Source organism: Oryzias latipes, chromosome 19 (assembly GCF_002234675.1).
Source record: "Oryzias latipes chromosome 19, ASM223467v1".
Classification (NCBI taxonomy): Eukaryota; Metazoa; Chordata; class Actinopteri; order Beloniformes; family Adrianichthyidae; genus Oryzias; species Oryzias latipes.
The window spans coordinates 6863396-6881675 of record NC_019877.2 but is presented as its reverse complement, the minus strand read 5'-3'; the positions used below and the strand labels follow the sequence as shown (position 1 = coordinate 6881675).

At 41.5% G+C, this 18280-nt stretch overlaps 1 protein-coding gene across 2 annotated transcripts in view; it reads right to left on the bottom strand.

The window, feature by feature from the left end:
- The window catches only part of LOC101165597 (low-density lipoprotein receptor-related protein 2), a 36444-nt gene that overhangs the window by 3726 nt on the left and 14438 nt on the right, over positions 1-18280 (bottom strand). For both annotated transcript variants that reach the window (XM_011487994.3, XM_011487993.3), the window contains exons 37-72: positions 17810-18046; positions 17046-17237; positions 16436-16908; positions 15716-16163; positions 15467-15632; positions 15233-15391; positions 14861-15150; positions 14328-14531; positions 13987-14229; positions 13713-13838; positions 13490-13609; positions 13231-13362; positions 12517-12718; positions 12136-12431; positions 11526-12039; positions 11288-11443; positions 11024-11194; positions 10693-10916; positions 10432-10609; positions 10088-10284; positions 9762-10007; positions 9226-9354; positions 6425-6544; positions 6053-6169; positions 5776-5892; positions 5395-5532; positions 5087-5209; positions 3052-3180; positions 2556-2687; positions 2249-2374; positions 1630-1773; positions 1371-1536; positions 1089-1217; positions 645-865; positions 366-548; positions 117-236 (exon numbers count right to left, since the gene is read on the bottom strand). In XM_011487994.3, the coding sequence (XP_011486296.1) occupies positions 117-236; positions 366-548; positions 645-865; positions 1089-1217; positions 1371-1536; positions 1630-1773; positions 2249-2374; positions 2556-2687; positions 3052-3180; positions 5087-5209; positions 5395-5532; positions 5776-5892; positions 6053-6169; positions 6425-6544; positions 9226-9354; positions 9762-10007; positions 10088-10284; positions 10432-10609; positions 10693-10916; positions 11024-11194; positions 11288-11443; positions 11526-12039; positions 12136-12431; positions 12517-12718; positions 13231-13362; positions 13490-13609; positions 13713-13838; positions 13987-14229; positions 14328-14531; positions 14861-15150; positions 15233-15391; positions 15467-15632; positions 15716-16163; positions 16436-16908; positions 17046-17237; positions 17810-18046 (7068 nt within the window). The remainder of the gene's footprint in view (positions 1-116; positions 237-365; positions 549-644; positions 866-1088; positions 1218-1370; positions 1537-1629; positions 1774-2248; positions 2375-2555; positions 2688-3051; positions 3181-5086; positions 5210-5394; positions 5533-5775; positions 5893-6052; positions 6170-6424; positions 6545-9225; positions 9355-9761; positions 10008-10087; positions 10285-10431; positions 10610-10692; positions 10917-11023; positions 11195-11287; positions 11444-11525; positions 12040-12135; positions 12432-12516; positions 12719-13230; positions 13363-13489; positions 13610-13712; positions 13839-13986; positions 14230-14327; positions 14532-14860; positions 15151-15232; positions 15392-15466; positions 15633-15715; positions 16164-16435; positions 16909-17045; positions 17238-17809; positions 18047-18280) is intronic.

Below are 18280 nucleotides of genomic sequence, written 5' to 3'. Positions count from 1 at the left end.
CCAGTTCTCCACATACAGTCAATGAACAAAGCTATAAACGTATAATATAACAGAATATTTTGGTGTCATTTAAAAAAGATGCTTGTTTTGTAACGTTTAATGTTGTTTTTTCTTACCTGCATCACATGTGGTGCTGCTGCCAGGGATGAAGCTGGTGCCCTCGGGGCACGCACAGGTGTAGCCTCCAGGTCGCAGCAAACACAGGTGGCTGCAGGTTCCTTTGCATGGAGTCTTCACTGCAAAAAGTGCAGAAAGTATTGTTTTTTTACATCAAGTAATCCCCAGTACTATAGTAAAGATTACCCCATATTTGGGATTCAAAACATTACATTTATATTTGTTGTGTGTAAAGGTGTGGCACTTACTGACAACGGTGCTGTATCTTTGCTGCTGGTACACAGAAACCTGAGATAGCCAGGGTCCTGTGGTCAGCAGCTTGGTTTTTGTTCCACGGCCAAACTTGTCCTGCCGAAACACCTCGCCTTTCTCCTGAGTGGTCCAGTAGACGTGGTCCTCAAACACGCTCACACTGAAGGGGTTTCTCACGTCTGTGCAAGATGTGACGTAAACGCCAGCAGCCATTCAGGTACAGATCTACAGCAAATCTATAAAATCTCAACCGAGGCCTCATTTCTAATCCTCACCGATGTAAACAGCAGTTCTACGCTGCTCTCCTGAGGGCAGAATGGACTCGATCCTGTTTTCTTTGGAGTCAGACCAGTAGATTCTGTCCCCGTTGGTGAAGTCGATGGACAGACCAGTGGGCCAGCCCAGCCCGTCGGCCACAAGCACTTTCCTCTCCTGACCATCCAGCCACGAACACTCGATCTTAGCCGTGTCTCCCCGATCTGCCCAATACAGCATCCTGCAGAGAAATTTGAATGCTCTATTCTGATATAATAATCTGTAAATACCCCAAATGTGTGTGGGTTTTTTGTGTGTGTAGAAGCAAGTAGATGTCACAACTGTCTGCTTTATACATATCTCATATTAAAGAAACAAAAACAAAACTGGCCTTATTATACAATTTCAAGCTGCTTCTAGAAGGACACCTATATATATATTTTGGTTGATTCCATTTCTCTTACCCAAGTCGAGGGTTGACTGCCACAGCAGACGGGTGACCCAAGTCTGTCTTGACTAGATGCTTCCTGTAGCGTCCATCTAAAAGCGCCACTTCCAATCTCTTCAGCTTTGAGTCCGCCCAGTAAAGATTTCTAAAATAAAAGCACATTTATTAATTTACAAAATACATCTGAGAATAAGGAAAAGACTTAGATTTAACCTAAAGAACTTTGATGATAGTCAGATAAGAGAGAGAAAACAAAACAACTTGAAGTGAAAAACAATGACAGTAAAGATGAACTCACCTTCCAACCCAGTCCACGGCGATCCCATCAGGCGTAGTGATGTATTTGATATCAAGGTCAACAGCAGCAGCAATGTTATTACTCCCATCATCCACTGAAGGTATGTACGCCCTTTTAATAGAACCTGGCACGGCATCTTTGCTAGCAACAGTGAAATAAACCATACCTGGAAGAGCCCCAAACGGCAGATTTGTTCATCCCATGTTTTACCAAAGCTGATCACGTTTGTTTTGTGGATTTATTTAAATCTGTGACTCACTGTATCCAGTGTTGTTGTGATCCCAGTCATAGTCCAGAGCCATGATGTGCTCCTCCTCTTCCAGGAAGTCATGGTAAGCCCCCATCTGCAGGTTGAACCTCCGTATACGAATGTTCTCTGGGAGAAGCAGCATGGGAACAGCTCCTGCCGATGTAAAAGCATTTTAAAAATATTTAACTGCTACTTCGGATGACAATAAAACCAGTGGCAGAGCAGGAACCTTTTTTTATGGGGGTGTAGGAGGGGGACAGAAGACTTTGGAAGGGTGGCAAATGCAGCAGTGGGGAAGGCCATTACAAATGAAATGATCAAAAATACATCTTTCAGTTATATTATTGCTATTGATATTAAAACAGCTGTTTTTTTTAAACAGATGTGCTATCAAAAGTATGGATTTTGTTAGTTTTTTTGAGGGGCAGCTGGCCCCCTTTGCCCCCCATAGCTTCACCCCTGAACAAAACTATTTTTTTTGTTCTCTGAAACAAGGATTATTCATTGCACAAAGCCTCCATGCAGGTTTAATTTCACATGTAGCATTCTCACTCCTTGTCAATTTGTCAAAAAGAACTCTAGTTAAAATATTTCAGGTTGTTCAAAGTCCTAAAAATGGAGTTCTCACCCTCTGCTTCACACATGTTGCCATTGCCCACCTTCCTGTAACCAGGGGCACACTCGCAGTCAAAGCTGCCTTTGGTGTTTTTGCAGGCCTGAGGGCAGATGCCGTACTGCTCACACTCATCGATATCTACAAAAGCAATAACACATCAATTCAATTCAAGAAATACAGTTTAGATTATTTTTCCCTTTAATTTCAGAGCTGGAGGGCAGTTTTCTCCCCCAGTTTTTATCTGCAAATACTCGTGTGAAGGTGTAGATGAATTTGTGTGTGTGTGTGTGCGTGTGGGTGTGTGTGTGTGTGTGTGTACCCAGGCAGTTGGTGGTGCTGTCTGGGTTCACTCGATACCCAGGTCTGCAGGAACAAATGTAACCTGTGCCGTTCAAGTTGGTGCATTCATGCTGGCAAACGTTCTCATCACAGTTCCGATCATGGCCAAAATCTGAAAGACGGAAAAAACTTCTTTGACACAATCAAGACAAACTTTAAAAAAAAGGGCATACTTTGAGCATAAACATCACAGAATAGGGTAAAAAATAGACTTTAAGACTCTTTTTATGGTTATGAGAGTAAAATCAAATTTATGGTTTCAGTTATTTTTTATCTGATTCATATCAATGTAACCAGCAATGCTCCCGATCCACAATGATTTTAATAAAAAGTTGAATTTTAAGCCTCATATTCTTTATAATTGTCCCCCATCGTCAGAAAAATGCCACAAAAACATGTTAAAAACCCAAAAGCGGGTGAAATCCTGATAAATATAAAAATGGTCGATCTCTCAATTGTGTCTGTGTGATACTCACTGCAGCCCATTTCATCTGTCAGATCTCCACAGTTGTCATTGTGGTCACAGACGTATGGCAGGGGAACACAGTATCCATTTGTGCATTTAAACTCCTCCAGTGTGCAGGGGGGCCGAGTGGGCTCGCGGCCTGAAAAACATACGTGCAGAAATACATTTAAAAACTTTCGTGCAGAAATACATTTACTCTGCAGAAAATGAAGGGGAGCATTTCTGACGCAGCTTTCTAACGTATCTAAGGACCTTAATAGTTTAATTTAGAAAACTGTTAGAAGGCAAAAAATGGACTTTGTAATGATCTCATCTGGATGAATAGATGGGTAACCATGTTTTGTCCTATTACTGTGTTTGTATATTTTGCTATGATACATACAACTAGTTTTTTATGCATTCTACCAAAAACAAAAGGATTAAACTAATTTAGCCAAATGTCAACAGCCATACTGTCCACTACTATTTAATCTCTGGGAATAATTTGATTGATGCTTAAGCTGATTGTGTAACATTTTCATTGAAGACTTTTTTCTTATCTGTTGTTAGTTTGAGGCTTTTTGACCTGTCAATAATGTCATTTTGACATTTTCCATTTCAACCTCATTCAATAACAACCTTAAAAAAATGTCAGAACATTATTAGATTCTAGTTTAGTAATTCCAGAAACTCGTAAGAGGTAGAACATCTGAACAGCTTGAACATATTAAAGGTTTAGTGGTGGCTTTGTTTTTGCACAGGTTTTTTCCTGATTTAGAAAAAGCCTGTTATTCAGTCATTTCCCTCTTCATTTCTAAAAGACTTAACCTAGTTGTCATGGTCTCTGTGCACATACAGTCCTTTCTTTTCTTTAAACATTTATCAAGTTTTTTTTCATATTTTTTCTTTCCATTTTTATTTTGGAAAAATGAAAATGGTTAAAGATACCAGAATTAAATTTACTTTTACTGTTTAATTTTTTCTTTTAAAACCAGTAAACTCAAGGTTAACAAACTTTCAGCTTTTTAACAAAAAGGGAAAATTTAACACAACATTAAAATGCTTCTGCAAATTATTTAATTTATTTGCTAATTTGTGACATTCTATACTAATCTGAGCAATCCATATATATCTATATATCTCTATATATATCTCTCTCTATATATATAGATGTAGATATATATCTACATCTACATCTACATCTATATCTATATATATCTATATATATCTATATATATCTATATATATATATATCTATATATATATATATATATATATATATATATATATATATATACATATTAAATAACTTAAACGTATTTTAAAGTGAAGAAAAAGTTGATAGTTTTAAAAATGGCTGAAGATGTGTGTAAGATTTTCTTAAAATAAATGCTAAAAATGTCATAAATCCTTAGTAATCCTGGGCCTTTTCTAAATTTCATTTCTATTTTACAATTTGTTCTTGTAATTCATCTGTTTTTTTGGTATTGTTTTAAATCTATAAGCTCAGCTTCTTTTTTTTACAGATATATATTATATTATATTACACAAAAATTCCACAGGCTACCAGAAACTGTCCAAAAAAGCTAAATTCTGAGTAGAAAATTGTTCCTTGTTTTTCTACAGCAAAAGTCGGAGAAATTGAGATCAAACTGTTCTTATGTTTTATAAGAAAAGATCTAACATGTAGAGACAAAATAGACATTTATAAATCCAAAGATAGAGCAAAAGCAATGTAAAAAAAATTAGAAAAATTAGACGAAGAAGCTCCATTGAACTAGATACAAAGTTCTAAGGATTTATTCCAAGGGGTCTCTCAGTTATGTGGCATAAATCCAGTTACTTATGTTTCAAAACAAAAAAATAAAAGCTTTTTGGAACATTTTAGTTAAATTTTGAATGTAAACAATGTGATTGGCAAACTCACTAGTTAGAATAACAAGGAAATAATTTTTTTTTTTTTTAAATTTGTATTTCAGGGATCATTTTTTAACTCTGTCCACTGTCACAGTTTTTGAAGGTGCTGACAAACCATGCAGTTATGGGTTGACATGCGGTTGTCTTACATAGATCTTCTTTTTCATCGCTGCCGTCTCCACAGTCATCCATCAAATTACACAGCAGGCCGGAGTAGATACAGTAGCCGTTGGCACAGCGGAACCTGGATGGCATCTCACAGGTGATGTTCACTGATCAAAGACATGCCGATGCAAGATCAGAGGATCAACCCAGTTTTTGTTTTCTCATTAGATAATCAAGCGTATCAAAGAAATGTTTTAACACAAGTAGTACTGGGAACTTTTGGTTGTACACATGTAATCGACATGAGTATTAAACTGAATGGGGTAAAAAGAAGAATGCATTTTTTCCTTACAGCACAGACTGAGTTGTTCATCAGAGTCGTCCCCACAGTCATCAACACCGTCACACACCCAACCCTGGCTCACGCACAGCCGGTTTGTGCACTGGAACTGGTAGTCAGGACACCAACGGCCCCCTGGGTAACGAGTAGCTGCAAAAGTTGAAAGAGTTTGAGTTTCTTGCATATTGTCAATATAAATAATGTTATAACTCTCAGTTTATTCACACAAAGGCAGTTTTAAGATTACGTTTGGACTTTTTTTTTGACCAGGATAGTTAGATGCTTAGCTGCTTAAAACTTAAATTTCAATAACATTTCCTTTCCATGCATGTGTCTCCTATGAGTAATTATGGACCCAGCACTTAACCATTGCTTTTCACATTGTATACTTACGACATTTAGTCTCGTCTGACAGATCACGACAGTCGGGCCGGCCATCACATTGCAGGGCAGACGGGATACAGTGACCCGAGTCGCACTGGAATGAACCTGGGCGACATGTGTAGAGCTCTGGAAGAGAGCCGGGATGTTAAACACACGTTTGAAGCTGGTGATTCAGAATCCTCTTCTTCGCCTATTGGCTGCCCCCTTTAGGGGTCGCCACAGCGTGTCATCAAACCCTAATGAGGATGACTGTGAGTATTGTGAGGAAGTGAGTATGCACGCTCACCGCAGTCTCTCTCATCGGAGTTGTCCCCACAGTCGTTGCCATGGTCACACACCCAGTTTCCAGGGATACACTGTTCGTTGTCACATCGAAACTCACTTTCTGAGCATGGCCTTGGCTCTTGAGACCAGAATAACAAAGATGTACATTTTTTCACTGAGTTCACAAGCAATTTATAAGATAGAAAACAGCAAAAAATGCCTTCACTAAATCAATGAAAACATCAAAATGATCTCAGGTTGTTTTGAGAAAAATGAACTATGCATTTTTAGTAGATAAGTTTTGTAATGGGAACCTCAAGGGGAAAATACAAACACTTACAGCTGGTTTACAGTATCTTTTATAAGGTTGAAAGAAGAAGAATCTGACACCTACCACAGTTTCTCTCATCTGAACCGTCACCGCAGTCATTGACGCCATCACACTTCCATCGGATGGGAACACAGCGGTGGTTGTCGCAGCGGAAATCTCCCAGGGGGTCACAGGTCAACTCCTCTGTTGGAGCGATAAAAGTGAATCATGACCAAATTGAGCTGAGAAGGTTTTGCAATGCGGCACATCAACTTTTAAGCTCTTTAGACCATTCACTACCCTTAAAAGAATGTCTTTGACTAGAATGTACAGTTTTACTTCTGGGAATTTATGGCAGCTATTTTATATTGTTTTTCTGTTCTTCCTGTAGCTTCTAAACATTTTTGAAAAAGGCTTGCTTAGTGTTTTCACATCAGAAAGATCAAATGGAGTTGAATCATTTATTTATTTATTTATTTATTTATTTTTATACACTGTATTTTATCCCACGAAGGGAAATTCTTTCTCCGCATTTGACCCATCCCCTTGGGGAGCGGTGAACTGCAGCCGAAACCGTGCTCGGGAGGCAGTAGCGTTAAGGGTCTTGCCTAAGGACCCTCACTGGGTGATGTTAACTGCTCGCCATTGATATGGTAATTGCCCCCAGTACCATTGCTCATTCCCCTCCGGGAATCGAACCCTGGTTTTCCTGCATGGTAGCTTCCCACCTTACCAACCGAGCTACCCAGCCACATTTAGGCAGAGATTTCCCAAATTGGAGACATCTTCATTTGGTTTGATTTTCTTTGATATTAGGAGGAGAAAGTCACATGGAAACTTCACACTTTTATGACAATTGCTGCAACAACAATTGATGGCCTGAAGTGCTTTTCAGACACCAAAAATAGAAAAGAAAAAAAGTAATCCCAGCCATCGCATCACTTGTTTGGTAATACAATTTCGAGAAAAATAGCTTTAAAGTCCCATTTCGACCACCTCCTGATTAATTGTCTAAGCGTTCCCATCCTTTTGACTATGATTATGCTGTTTTTGGGCTAAATAAAAAAAAACTCTGTCATTTTATTGAACATAGTTTCTGCAGATTTGCCTCTGAGTTGTGGGCGGGACTGTTGGAGCGGAGTATGCCGCCCCCTCTTCCCGTCCCCATTGCTGAGGGCTCGAAGAAGGGAGCTTGTGACCTACCTGCCCAGCATATTTTCTATTTCACAAATATGATCTTTTTCAAACTGCATTTTATGGTCTTCTCCTGATTCAGGACGATTTGAATAAAGAAATATTCAGAAATGCAATTTTGAGCATAATTGTCTTTATACAAGTCCTCCATCATTAGAAAAATGCCACGAGAACCTGTTAAAACACAATGCTCATTGGAGATAGCCCTTAAAGTAGGGTTGGGCGATGTCCCCTAATTTGGCCGTTGACGATGTTTGCTGTCAACCATCGGGATGGACGATGACATCGTCGTCGGGGGGGGGGGGGGGGGGGGGGGTATTTTTACATTTTTCGTTCTTATATAACTGCTATTCGTTATTTTGCTTTTTTCATTTTATTTCCCAACTAATGGTTAATCCGCGATGATCCAGTATAAACTGAGGGAAGTGACTTTAACAGAAAAAGTTACAAGCAAGATAGAAAAGAAGTGTAGTCGCTCCCGCACTTAATTAGTGAAGTGGACCGGCGGAGCGCGGACTTAAAGCTTTGTGTTTGATGGGAAGGGGGGGGTACATGAGCGGTATGTGTGGGAGATTTAAGACTGCGATCCGTCCCGCAGCTCTAGGGGTACAAGCAATCGAACTCAGAACCGGGTCTAAAAGTGTGTCTGAGCACAGCTCGGATCGTCAGCACACACAGCGGTTTGAGCTTCAAAGCAGAAATGTCGCTCAGTCCTTAGAAAACATTCAAACAATCACGCGGATTTGTGTTTCCAGTCATGTCCCGACTAAATAAAGGCTGATGTTATTCTTACATGTTTACGTGCAGCCAGCAAGCAGCACCACCCAAAGCTAATGTTGTTAGCCCGTGTTAGCATACTGCTAATCCTGGCTTCGTTCAGAAAAAGCACTGACCACACGGATTAAAATTCAAATGATGAGCGAACAGGTGTTTCATAATAACCGTAACATTATTAAAAGCACGTTTAGAAGATCATCTCGTATTTTACCGAGCTGACATGTCAATATATATAGCCGCTCGTTGCTGTTTAACATTGTTTTGTATTGAATTGTTACATACAATAAAGTTTGAAAAAAAAAGCAGCTCGGCGGAGTTTATATCCTTCCGTTTTTCAAACCCTACTGCGCATGTGCGAATGATTTATTCCGACGGAAAGTGTGACCTTAGTGAACGTTTTTATATTCTGAAAACATTTTTCTGGGCCCATGTACACGGTTGGATTCTAATCTGACCATTGATCCCATCAAGATATTTTGTACATGTAACCGCGGCTTATGGTGTCGACGCGCAACGTGGCGGGGGCGTGGCATCACGATGGTGGTCTCTCCATCGGGATGTCAGTCACCCATCACGATGGACGATGATATCGTCCATCGGCACAACCCTACCTTAAAGCAGTTTTTCATTTCTGTCAAAAAAATGTACCGGTAGAAATGAAAGGAAAAACTCAGATCAATGAAAAAAAAGTTTCTGCCTTAGCAAAGAGAATTCATGACATATCTGATATTTTGAATACTATAAATGACTTTAGAATACTTGTAAAACATACGCATCAATATTTTACATCAAAATAGTTTTGTGCAACTAAAAATCGAACTTTTTCTCAACAAACGAAACATTTTTAGTTTTGCGCCACACAATGTGCTGTTTTTAGCCGATTGTTGCCTATGTGTTTACAGGAAATGACTGACCGCAGCCTTCTTCATCACTGTTGTCGAGGCAGTCGTTGGTGCCATCGCACCGAGCCCACTGAGGAATGCAGCGGTAGTTTGTCCTGCAGGAGAACTCTGTATCCTCATCACATTTGTAGTCTGGACCCACTGAAGGGGAGGGGGACGACAACATTATATTAGTGATGAGATTTGAGGAGACAGGTAGAAATGGAGGTGAGATGGAAAACACACTTCAAGATGGGGGAAAAGCTAGTTTGGAAGTTGGAGAGAGACAAAGATTCTGTTCTCTTGAGCAGAAAAAGGATGAGACAAATAGTTTGTGACACCAATATTTGTTAAACCCCACAGTGAGTGCAATCTAGCATAATTAATTCAGTCAGATGATGCTATAGTCTATACTAACATTATTCTGTGTCACTGAAAAACATAAATCTATGCTCGATTAAACTGTCAAGTTGTTCTCCCACAGTGCACTATTGTAATCAATATAGTTGACTCTTAATAGATTAAACTAAAGAGGATCAATGTTCCATCAGCGAGTAGATGTGTCTTACTACAGGTTTCATATGGTTCATCAGATCCATCTCCACAGTCATCCTGAGCGTCACACACATAGCTTGAAAGTATACAGCGGCCATTGGTGCACTGAAACTGTCCCGGGCTGCAGGTCTTCTGGGCACAGGTCTCTGGATCTTCATCACTGCCATCAGAGCAGTCAGTCACTCCATCACAGTGCCAGGAAACTGGGATACACTTCTTGTTTTTACACTGGAACTGGTTTGAGTCACATCGGTGATCACCTGCAGGAACATCAGACAGGAAAATCCACATCTTTTGACTGTCTAAACCGAGCTGAGGTGTTTAAATGTTAGTGTCCTACTGCAGAGGGCAGCGTCCTCATCTGAGCCATCGGGGCAGTTCGCATGACCGTCACAAATAAAACCAGGGTAAGTGCAATTCCCGTCTTGACACTGGAACTGGCCCACAGGGCATAAGCGAGGTGGGCAGGTCTGAGGCTCATCTGAGCCATCCCCACAGTCCGAGTGGCCGTCACATTTCCACCATATGGGAACACACCTGAGGAGGGAAATAGCAAAAATGACTAATAGGTCTTTGATACACTACAGGGGACTACATGTTCTTTGCTGTTAATTGTTTTAAAGATCCACATCAACATCAAGTAGAGTTATTTTTGGATAAAGACTTTGAAACACGAATATAAACCTCTCATTGTCCCCACAGCGGAACTGGGTGCTGGAGCAGTCAGCGACACACTGGATCTTGAATCCTACAGCCAGGCCGATAAAATTATCTGGACACTCGCAGGTAGCTCTCTGACCACCTGGCGCGATCAAACACAGATGACTGCAAGTCAGGTAATGGGACGAGCAGGGGTTTTCACCTGGAAGATAAAGGGACAAGAAAACAGAGTTTGCTTCCATCTGTTGGGGCTCCAGGACTTTAAGCACATTGTTTTTTACATACTTCTGGGTTGTCTGTATGGATGGTAGACATGAATGTCAAAGGGTCGGTGTGTGTTGTTGCCCATGTTGGTGCGCTGCTCTCCAGTGTACTTGTGGGCTTTTTCCACAGTGTGTGTGTTCCAGTCTGTCCAGTAGACCCAGTCTTCAAACAGGGACACCGCAAAAACGTGGGGAAGTGTACCAGCAATGGCCCGGTGCCGGTTCTGGCCATCCATGTCTGCAAAGCTACAATATTCGGTACAATATCAGTGAAATAGTTTAAAGGATTATCAATAAAAGGGACAAGAATGAGGCATTGACAATTGAAACATATAAAGGTGCCTTTGACTTACTCTAAAAAGTTCAGATGTGCATCAGCAAAAAAGATCTTGTTGGTTGTGTAGTCAATGGTCAGAGCGTTGGGCCACTCCAGCTTGGTTGTGATGATGGCACTGACATCGTTTCCATCCATGCCAGCTCTGCCAATGTAAGCATCAGCGCTCCAGTCAGTCCAGTACAGCCATCTTGGGAAAAGAAAGAACAGGAAGAAGAAAACCGGTGGATGAGGGGAAGTTTAAACATGGTACAAGACCATTCCTTTCTCTGTGTTGATGTACCCATATTTGGGGTTGAGAGCTATAGCACGTGGTTTGCTGATAAGAAAAGTGTCATTTCCATTTTTGAAATGTCCTGACAGCAGCTTTTTCTTGTAGCGTCCATCCAGCTCCACCACATGAATAGAGCCATAAAAGCCATCCACCCAGTACGCCTTTCTGTGGATCACAAAGAAATAAAATGCTAATGTGAGTTTCATGCTCTGAGGATGAACTTCTTTAGACCTTCATTATAACACACCTTCCCACCCAGTCCACTGCCAGACCCTGAGCTCCTGCTACATTTTCCACCAGCAGCTCCCTTTCGCTGCCATCAAAACGCATTCTCTCGATCTTTCCTGTCCCAGAATCCAGCCAGTACAGTCTCTTCTCAGAATGGTCATAATCTAGAGCCACCACGTTGGTCAGCCCCTGCAGGACTATACTCAACTGGGACCCGTCAATGGTTAAATTGCGGATGTAGTAGCGATTGCTGTACAACAGATATGGAGCGACGCCACTGTTCTGACGGCAGGTGCGTCCGTCGGGTTCACGGATGTAGCCTGGAGCACATTTGCAATGGTACGAGCCGACAGCATTCTCGCAGATCTGGCTGCAGACTGTAGGTGTGGTGGCACACTCATCCACATCCTCGCAGGCTTTGTCGTCTGGCATGAGTTGGTAGCCTGGGTTGCAGGAGCAATAATACCCAGTGAGGGTATCGGTGCAAAGTTGAGCACACTTGTGAACGGATGGGTTGAGACACTCATTGATTCCTAGAGAGAAAAGAAAACAAAGTACATACCAGTTTAGTGAGATTCTGTTAAACCAAACATAATTGCATTCATTAAATGAACAACAATGTTTCTTACCACAGCCCTTTTCATCGCTGCTGTCCTGGCAATCCTTCTGCCCATTGCAGACGTTGTTAATGTCAATGCACTCCCCTGACTTGCACAAGTATTGCTGTGGAGAGCAGGTAGGTTGAGGTGTAGTGCACAAGCTCTCTGCCTCATCGGAACCATCCAAACAGTCACTGTCCCCATCGCAAATGTAGTAGGTAGGGATGCACGCCCCGTTACCACAGGTGAACTGGTTGCTTCTGCATGTGTCATAGGTGCAGCCCAGTTCGTCACTGCCATCTCCGCAGTCGTTCACGCGATCACATCTGTTCAATAGGAATCATTATTCACCATCATATTTAGCTGATACCCAGTTTCTAACCTTTAGAATCCAACTTATCTCACACTTACTGGTAATGCAACAGGATGCAAAGCCCGTTGGAACAGGCAAACTCATTCATGTGGCAGGTCCGGTTTGGACAGTTCTGGAGCTCATCGGCTGCATTTGCGCAGTCTTTCTCACCATCACACACAAGGTTCAGGGGAATACAGCGGGGGTGGCCAGGGTACCAGGTTGGACAGGTGAACTGGGCAGGACTGCAGGTACGTTGACCTGCAGGTAACAGAAATAGGTCAAAAGGTTTCAAATAGTTTAAATAATTATGTCAATGCAAGAAACTTTTAAAAACAATCCCACATTAAGCAGCTGAATTTGTTCTTTCATCTGCTTATATTCAAGCACTGGGTCTTCTGAGGATTCTGACCGAAGTTTAAAGATTAGTCAAATTAAGGAAAATTGAACTGTCTCTAAAACATCTTTTTAGGTCAGCTCAAGTCAGGGGATTAACCATTTGATTGTGTAAAAGATTTAATTAAAAGTAAAATAATAAAGCTACTTTATCTTGGTGAGTGAAATCCCAGTTTCAAACCTGAATTAATTAGTACCAGCTTTGGGAATCCACAAGAGAAGTGTGCTTTGTTTCATTTCTTTGATTTAATATTTAATTCCACTAGTTTTCTCTAGCTGTCCACTGCTTTTCTCATATTTCTAGAATATATCCCCTTGAATGTGTTACTATAGTGACACTGTAGTAAATATAAAGTAATATTGAAGGATAGTCTCACCACATTGCAGCTCTGGTGCTTCATCGCTGGTGTCCCAGCAGTCATTGTTGCCATCACAAACCAATGCATTTGGGATGCAGTTCCCATTGGTACAAGTGAACTGGTCTGATGCGCATGTTCTGATCTGATCCTCTTTACAGGTACATAAACAGAAGTCACTTTTAGTCATGTAATAGTTTGAGGTATTTACTTGTCTTCCAAATCATAAAACAAATCAGGTCCTGTGTTTATCATTTGAGAAATGATGCAGACGACTCACCACAGGAAAGAGGTTCATCTGTCCCATCAGCACAGTCTTTGATGGAGTCACAAACCCATGTTTGAGGGATGCATTTCCCCGCATCACACTGGAACTTATCCGAGGCGCATGTGCGACCAGCTAATGTAGAGTAACAAAAAAGTTATAAACATAAAAGTACTGGTAATCATGTTTTTGTATTGTTATTTTTCTTTTACACTCTCTTCATCAAAGTTAATCTTACTGCAGAAGAGGGGATTTTCATCGCTGTTGTCCCCACAGTTGTTATAACCATCACAGAAGGTTTCGGGGTAGATGCAGATGTTGGTGTTCTGGCACTTGACTTGGCCAGCAGGGCATGTGCGGTCAGCTGTGGAGAGAACCACAATTCTCTCATTGAAAGTGCTTTAAGCATAACATCCAACAAATAACCCCCATATTTGGCCCACTGAGAATAAAACAAATGGAGAAAACCTTTAAAATGTTGCAGCTTGTGTGCAGTAATCTGTCAAACTCACGGCAGTTAATTTCATCAGAAGTGGTGTTGTCTCGACAATCGTTGTGGCCATCACACACAAAGGACGCGCTGATGCAACGCCCATTGGCACAAGTGAACTCAGTTTCAGGGTTACATGTGGGAAAAGGGCAGCTCAGCTCATCACTATTGTCTCCACAGTCGTTTGTGTAGTCACAGAGGTAGCTCAGTGGGACGCAGCGCCCATTGTCACAGGTGAAGTCCAAGGCTGAGCAAGTGTGGAAAGCTGGAAGGCGTTAGAAGTTTTTGCTATTATTGTATTCATGTGGCAAACCAATCCTAGTTATTATAAGTAGGGAGTTGGAAAAAATCCAGATTTCTCACCACACACTCTCTCAAGTTCATCCGAATTATCCTGACAGTCATTATGGCCGTCACACTTCCACCGTGATGAAATACAGTTTCCATTCATGCAGGTGAACTGCTCAGGCTTGCACCGCTTTCCTGTGTCTACGATGCAGTCTTTGCCATTGTTAGCCAAGTACCAATCCCCCTCATGAGGACACTGACACTCTGGGCCCACTGGACCTAAAGGAGAGATTTTTTTGAAAGTAACAATTTTAAAATACACAAGATACAAACTGGATTTAAAACAAAAAATTGTGATATTATTTCAACTTGTGTAGATAGTGTAAGACATTAACATTTTAATAACTACAAAGACACGAAACCTGATGCAAGTCCCACAATTTTTACAGTTTTTCTGTTTATTGCTCCTCATTAGGGTTGGTCCTAAAGATCTACTCACTGGACCATATACTTTCAGTAGATCTTGAGGATCAAGGTTACACAGCCCTATTGCATCCCCATAAAGGAAAATCTGGGTTTTGTGGGCTCAATGATACATCTGCTCTTACCAGAAACACAGATATGACTGCAACCTCCATTGAACTGCTGGCAGAAGCTGGAGCAATTCTCTTGCTTGGATGCAGCATAAACGTGAATGTCATTTGGATTATACTGCAAGTCCTGGGCTAACACTGCAAAGCTAGACCCATCTTCTTTTCCAGCCCTGAAAACAGCTCTTTCAGTCCAGTCGGTCCAGAAGATGTCCTGCTGGAAGACAGCCAAAGCAAAAGGATAGACGGCTCCCCGTACGATCACTTGCCGGTTCTCGCCAGTGAGTGTGGCGCGTTCAATTTTGTCTCTGTAGAAGGAAATGGGAATAAAAACATTAAACTGGAAACCCATTAAATTGTATTACATGACACTGTAAAACCTGGACTTACAGTGTTGCATCAGTCCAGTAGAGCATCCTTTCCTCATAGTCAATGGTCAGACCATTGGGTGTTGTTAGACTGCTGTTGATGATGGGAGTTCGGAAGTTTCCACCCAGAGTGGCCCTCTCAATTTTAGCCGGATAGCCCCAATCAGTCCAGTACAAATAACTGAAGAAACGAGAAGTAGTTACTCATAAAAGTAGTCTAAATATAAGGAAGACAAAAAACAGATTCCTGCTTTACCCGTAGCATGGGTCAACAATGATGCCTCTGGGACTGTTGCCATGGGCAATGACCGAGCGATTAGATCCATCCATCCCTATTGATTGGAGATTTCTTTCGCCGTAGTCCGTAAAGTAAAGGCGATTATTGACCCATTCATAGGCCAGCCCCTCTGGATAAGACAGGTCTGTATTGCAAGCGGAAAAAAAACAAAGATAGCATCAAACCAGGAATATGCAAAAAGGATTCAGCTTGAAAAGCTATTCTCACCTGAGGCAATAATGACCGGAGGGCTGGTGACAGATGTTGCATAGACATAACCAATTTTGCTTCTTCCAGTTCCCAAATACTGGGTGAAAAAGATTCGCTTTCCTCTTACGTCATAGTCCAGCCCAATGATTTTGTAGCCCAAGTTAACTGATGGAAAGGGAGTGCTGTGGTCCTCTGGGTCTAGCCTCATGCTGTTCAGTGTGTAATCTGTGCTGAAAATAAGAAACTCTTGGAGCCCATAGCCGCATGAAACTCCATTGCTGAGGAGTGATCCATGAGCACAGTCACATTTGGGTTTGGCCTGATCTGGAAAGGCAAAGCAGAGCTGCTGGCAGCGGCCATTGTTGTCTTGGCAAGGGTTGAAGCCCACCAGGTTGGCAGATGTAGGCTGAACATGTGGATCAAAGATGGTGACATCCTTCAGCTCATCCAGACTGTCTCTGATGACCTGGTGATAAAAGTATTAGGTTTCTAGATTTAAAGACGAAACAGCATTTTATGGGGTCCCTTATTAACCCAACTGGCAATTGGGTGAGTGTGAAAGGACTAGTGCTTATAACAATGAATTCCTTGGAATCCATAACATGTCAAATAAAATCTTAATCCCTGTCATAGTTTTGCCTACTCAGTATGTTTTTGTCACTTTTGCGTTATGTGTTATATTAAAAATATTAGAAAGCACACAGAAAATTTTGTGTGAAACAAAAGCAGTTTTCTTACCTCTGGGTTGTCGGTATTGTCTGGGCTTTTACTGGCTTGAAAGAGTTTTCTAAGATTTTTATCAACCCACAACATGTTGTTCCCAAAAATAGACATCCCTGTTGGAGATGGGTAGCGACTTCCATATCTGATAATCCTTCTCTGTGTTCCATCTATGGCCATCCGGGAGATCATATCAAGAACATCATCTGTCCAGTAGAGGAAGTTAGCAGTGTAATCAACTGTTAGGCCACGGGGCGATGCTAAGCTTTCAGAAGCCAACACTGTGCGGTTTGTGCCGTCCAAAAAGGCCCTCTCAATCTTGGGTGTTTGGCCACCATCAGTCCAAAAGAGGAAGCGATGTTTGGGGCTGACAGCCAAGTCTCTGGGCTGGTCTTCAGAGCTCTTAAGGAGAATCTTTCGGAAAGTGGTGTTGATGGCAAGAACCTCAAGCAGCGTCTCGCTTTCAAAAGAATTGGTGAAGTACAAGTTACCTGAGGAAGTGAACAGTAAAATTAGGAATGACGAGAACTACTGTCCTTCCAAAAAATATTTTTGTCAATTTGTCTCCAAATAACTGGTAACTCCAAATATTACTGCAACACTTTTTCTAAACAGAGTGAATTCATACCTGCAATCCAGTCTACAGCCAGACCCTGGATGCCTCTGGTTCCAATACCAGAACCAATGATTTGGGTGTTACCTGCTCCATCAGTTTTAGCCCTGTAAACGCCCTTGTAAATGGATGAAGTTCCATTGGTACTCCAATAAACAAAACCAGATTCGATGTGCAGGTCCACTTTTTCTATACGGGCATATGAAGCTAAAAACATACACATAGTTAGCTGAATCAATAAAAAAACTACAAAATTGTAGATAATATTTAAAGTCGGAAGCTACAATCACACCAGGAATGTGACAAGTGTTCTTGAACACATGTTTAGCATATGTTGTTCATATTGGACTGTTGCCTTCTGATACTAGCACAATTCCGCCATGGGGCATGTTGCAAAATGTCGAAGCCGTACAAATCTGGCAAATTTTGAAAGAGTTGGTGTCACATAATTCACACCTACCGCAGTTTTTTTTAAATCAATTTTCAAGTGGTTGATACTTCCCTGAGTTGAAAGGGACGCCATCTATATGTCACTACCAAATTCATGTCTCTAATTGGTCAAAGTTCAACCTGGTTTAACCTTGTACCTAGAGTCCAAAACCGGTGGTAGAAACTTGCGTTGCTACTCCAGAGGGCGGGAGTTTAGAACACGGAAGACCAAAACGCACATTTATGCGTGTTTAAATAGACTTTTCGCTAAAAGAGGTCGCTTGAATGCACATTGCCATGGGTGGTGTGAAGGTAGTTTTAGACATCTTACAGTTAAAAAAAATCCTTACTCCCTGTAATGGGCGGCATTGCCTCAGAGTGGTCAGAGCTGTTGATGTGGAAGCCACGAATAAACTCTGAGCTGGAAATGATGGCAAAAGATTCATACTGTTCACAGCGGGTGCCGTCATGGGAAGGGATGAATCCGGTGGTGCAGGCGCAGGTCTTCTTATTGTCTGGTTTAGGAAGACACAGGTGTGGACAGCCCCCGTTGTTGGAGCTGCAGGCGTTCGTTGTTCCTGCAGAGTCTGAGGTAGGACAGAAAATGCCACTTAAGAGAATTGTTAAATTCCTTCGCTTCACGAAAACAATTGCACAACAAGACCGGTGAGTTTTTTTCCTCCGCATTACGAAATGCTTCTTTACAGTAGTTTCCTTCTACATGAACCAGCTCTGGGAGGGGTTTGTGCTTTCAAACAAGATGGTAGTGGTGACAAGTACTGGTACTCTTTTCTACACTGTGCAGAGCTCGTTTAGTAATA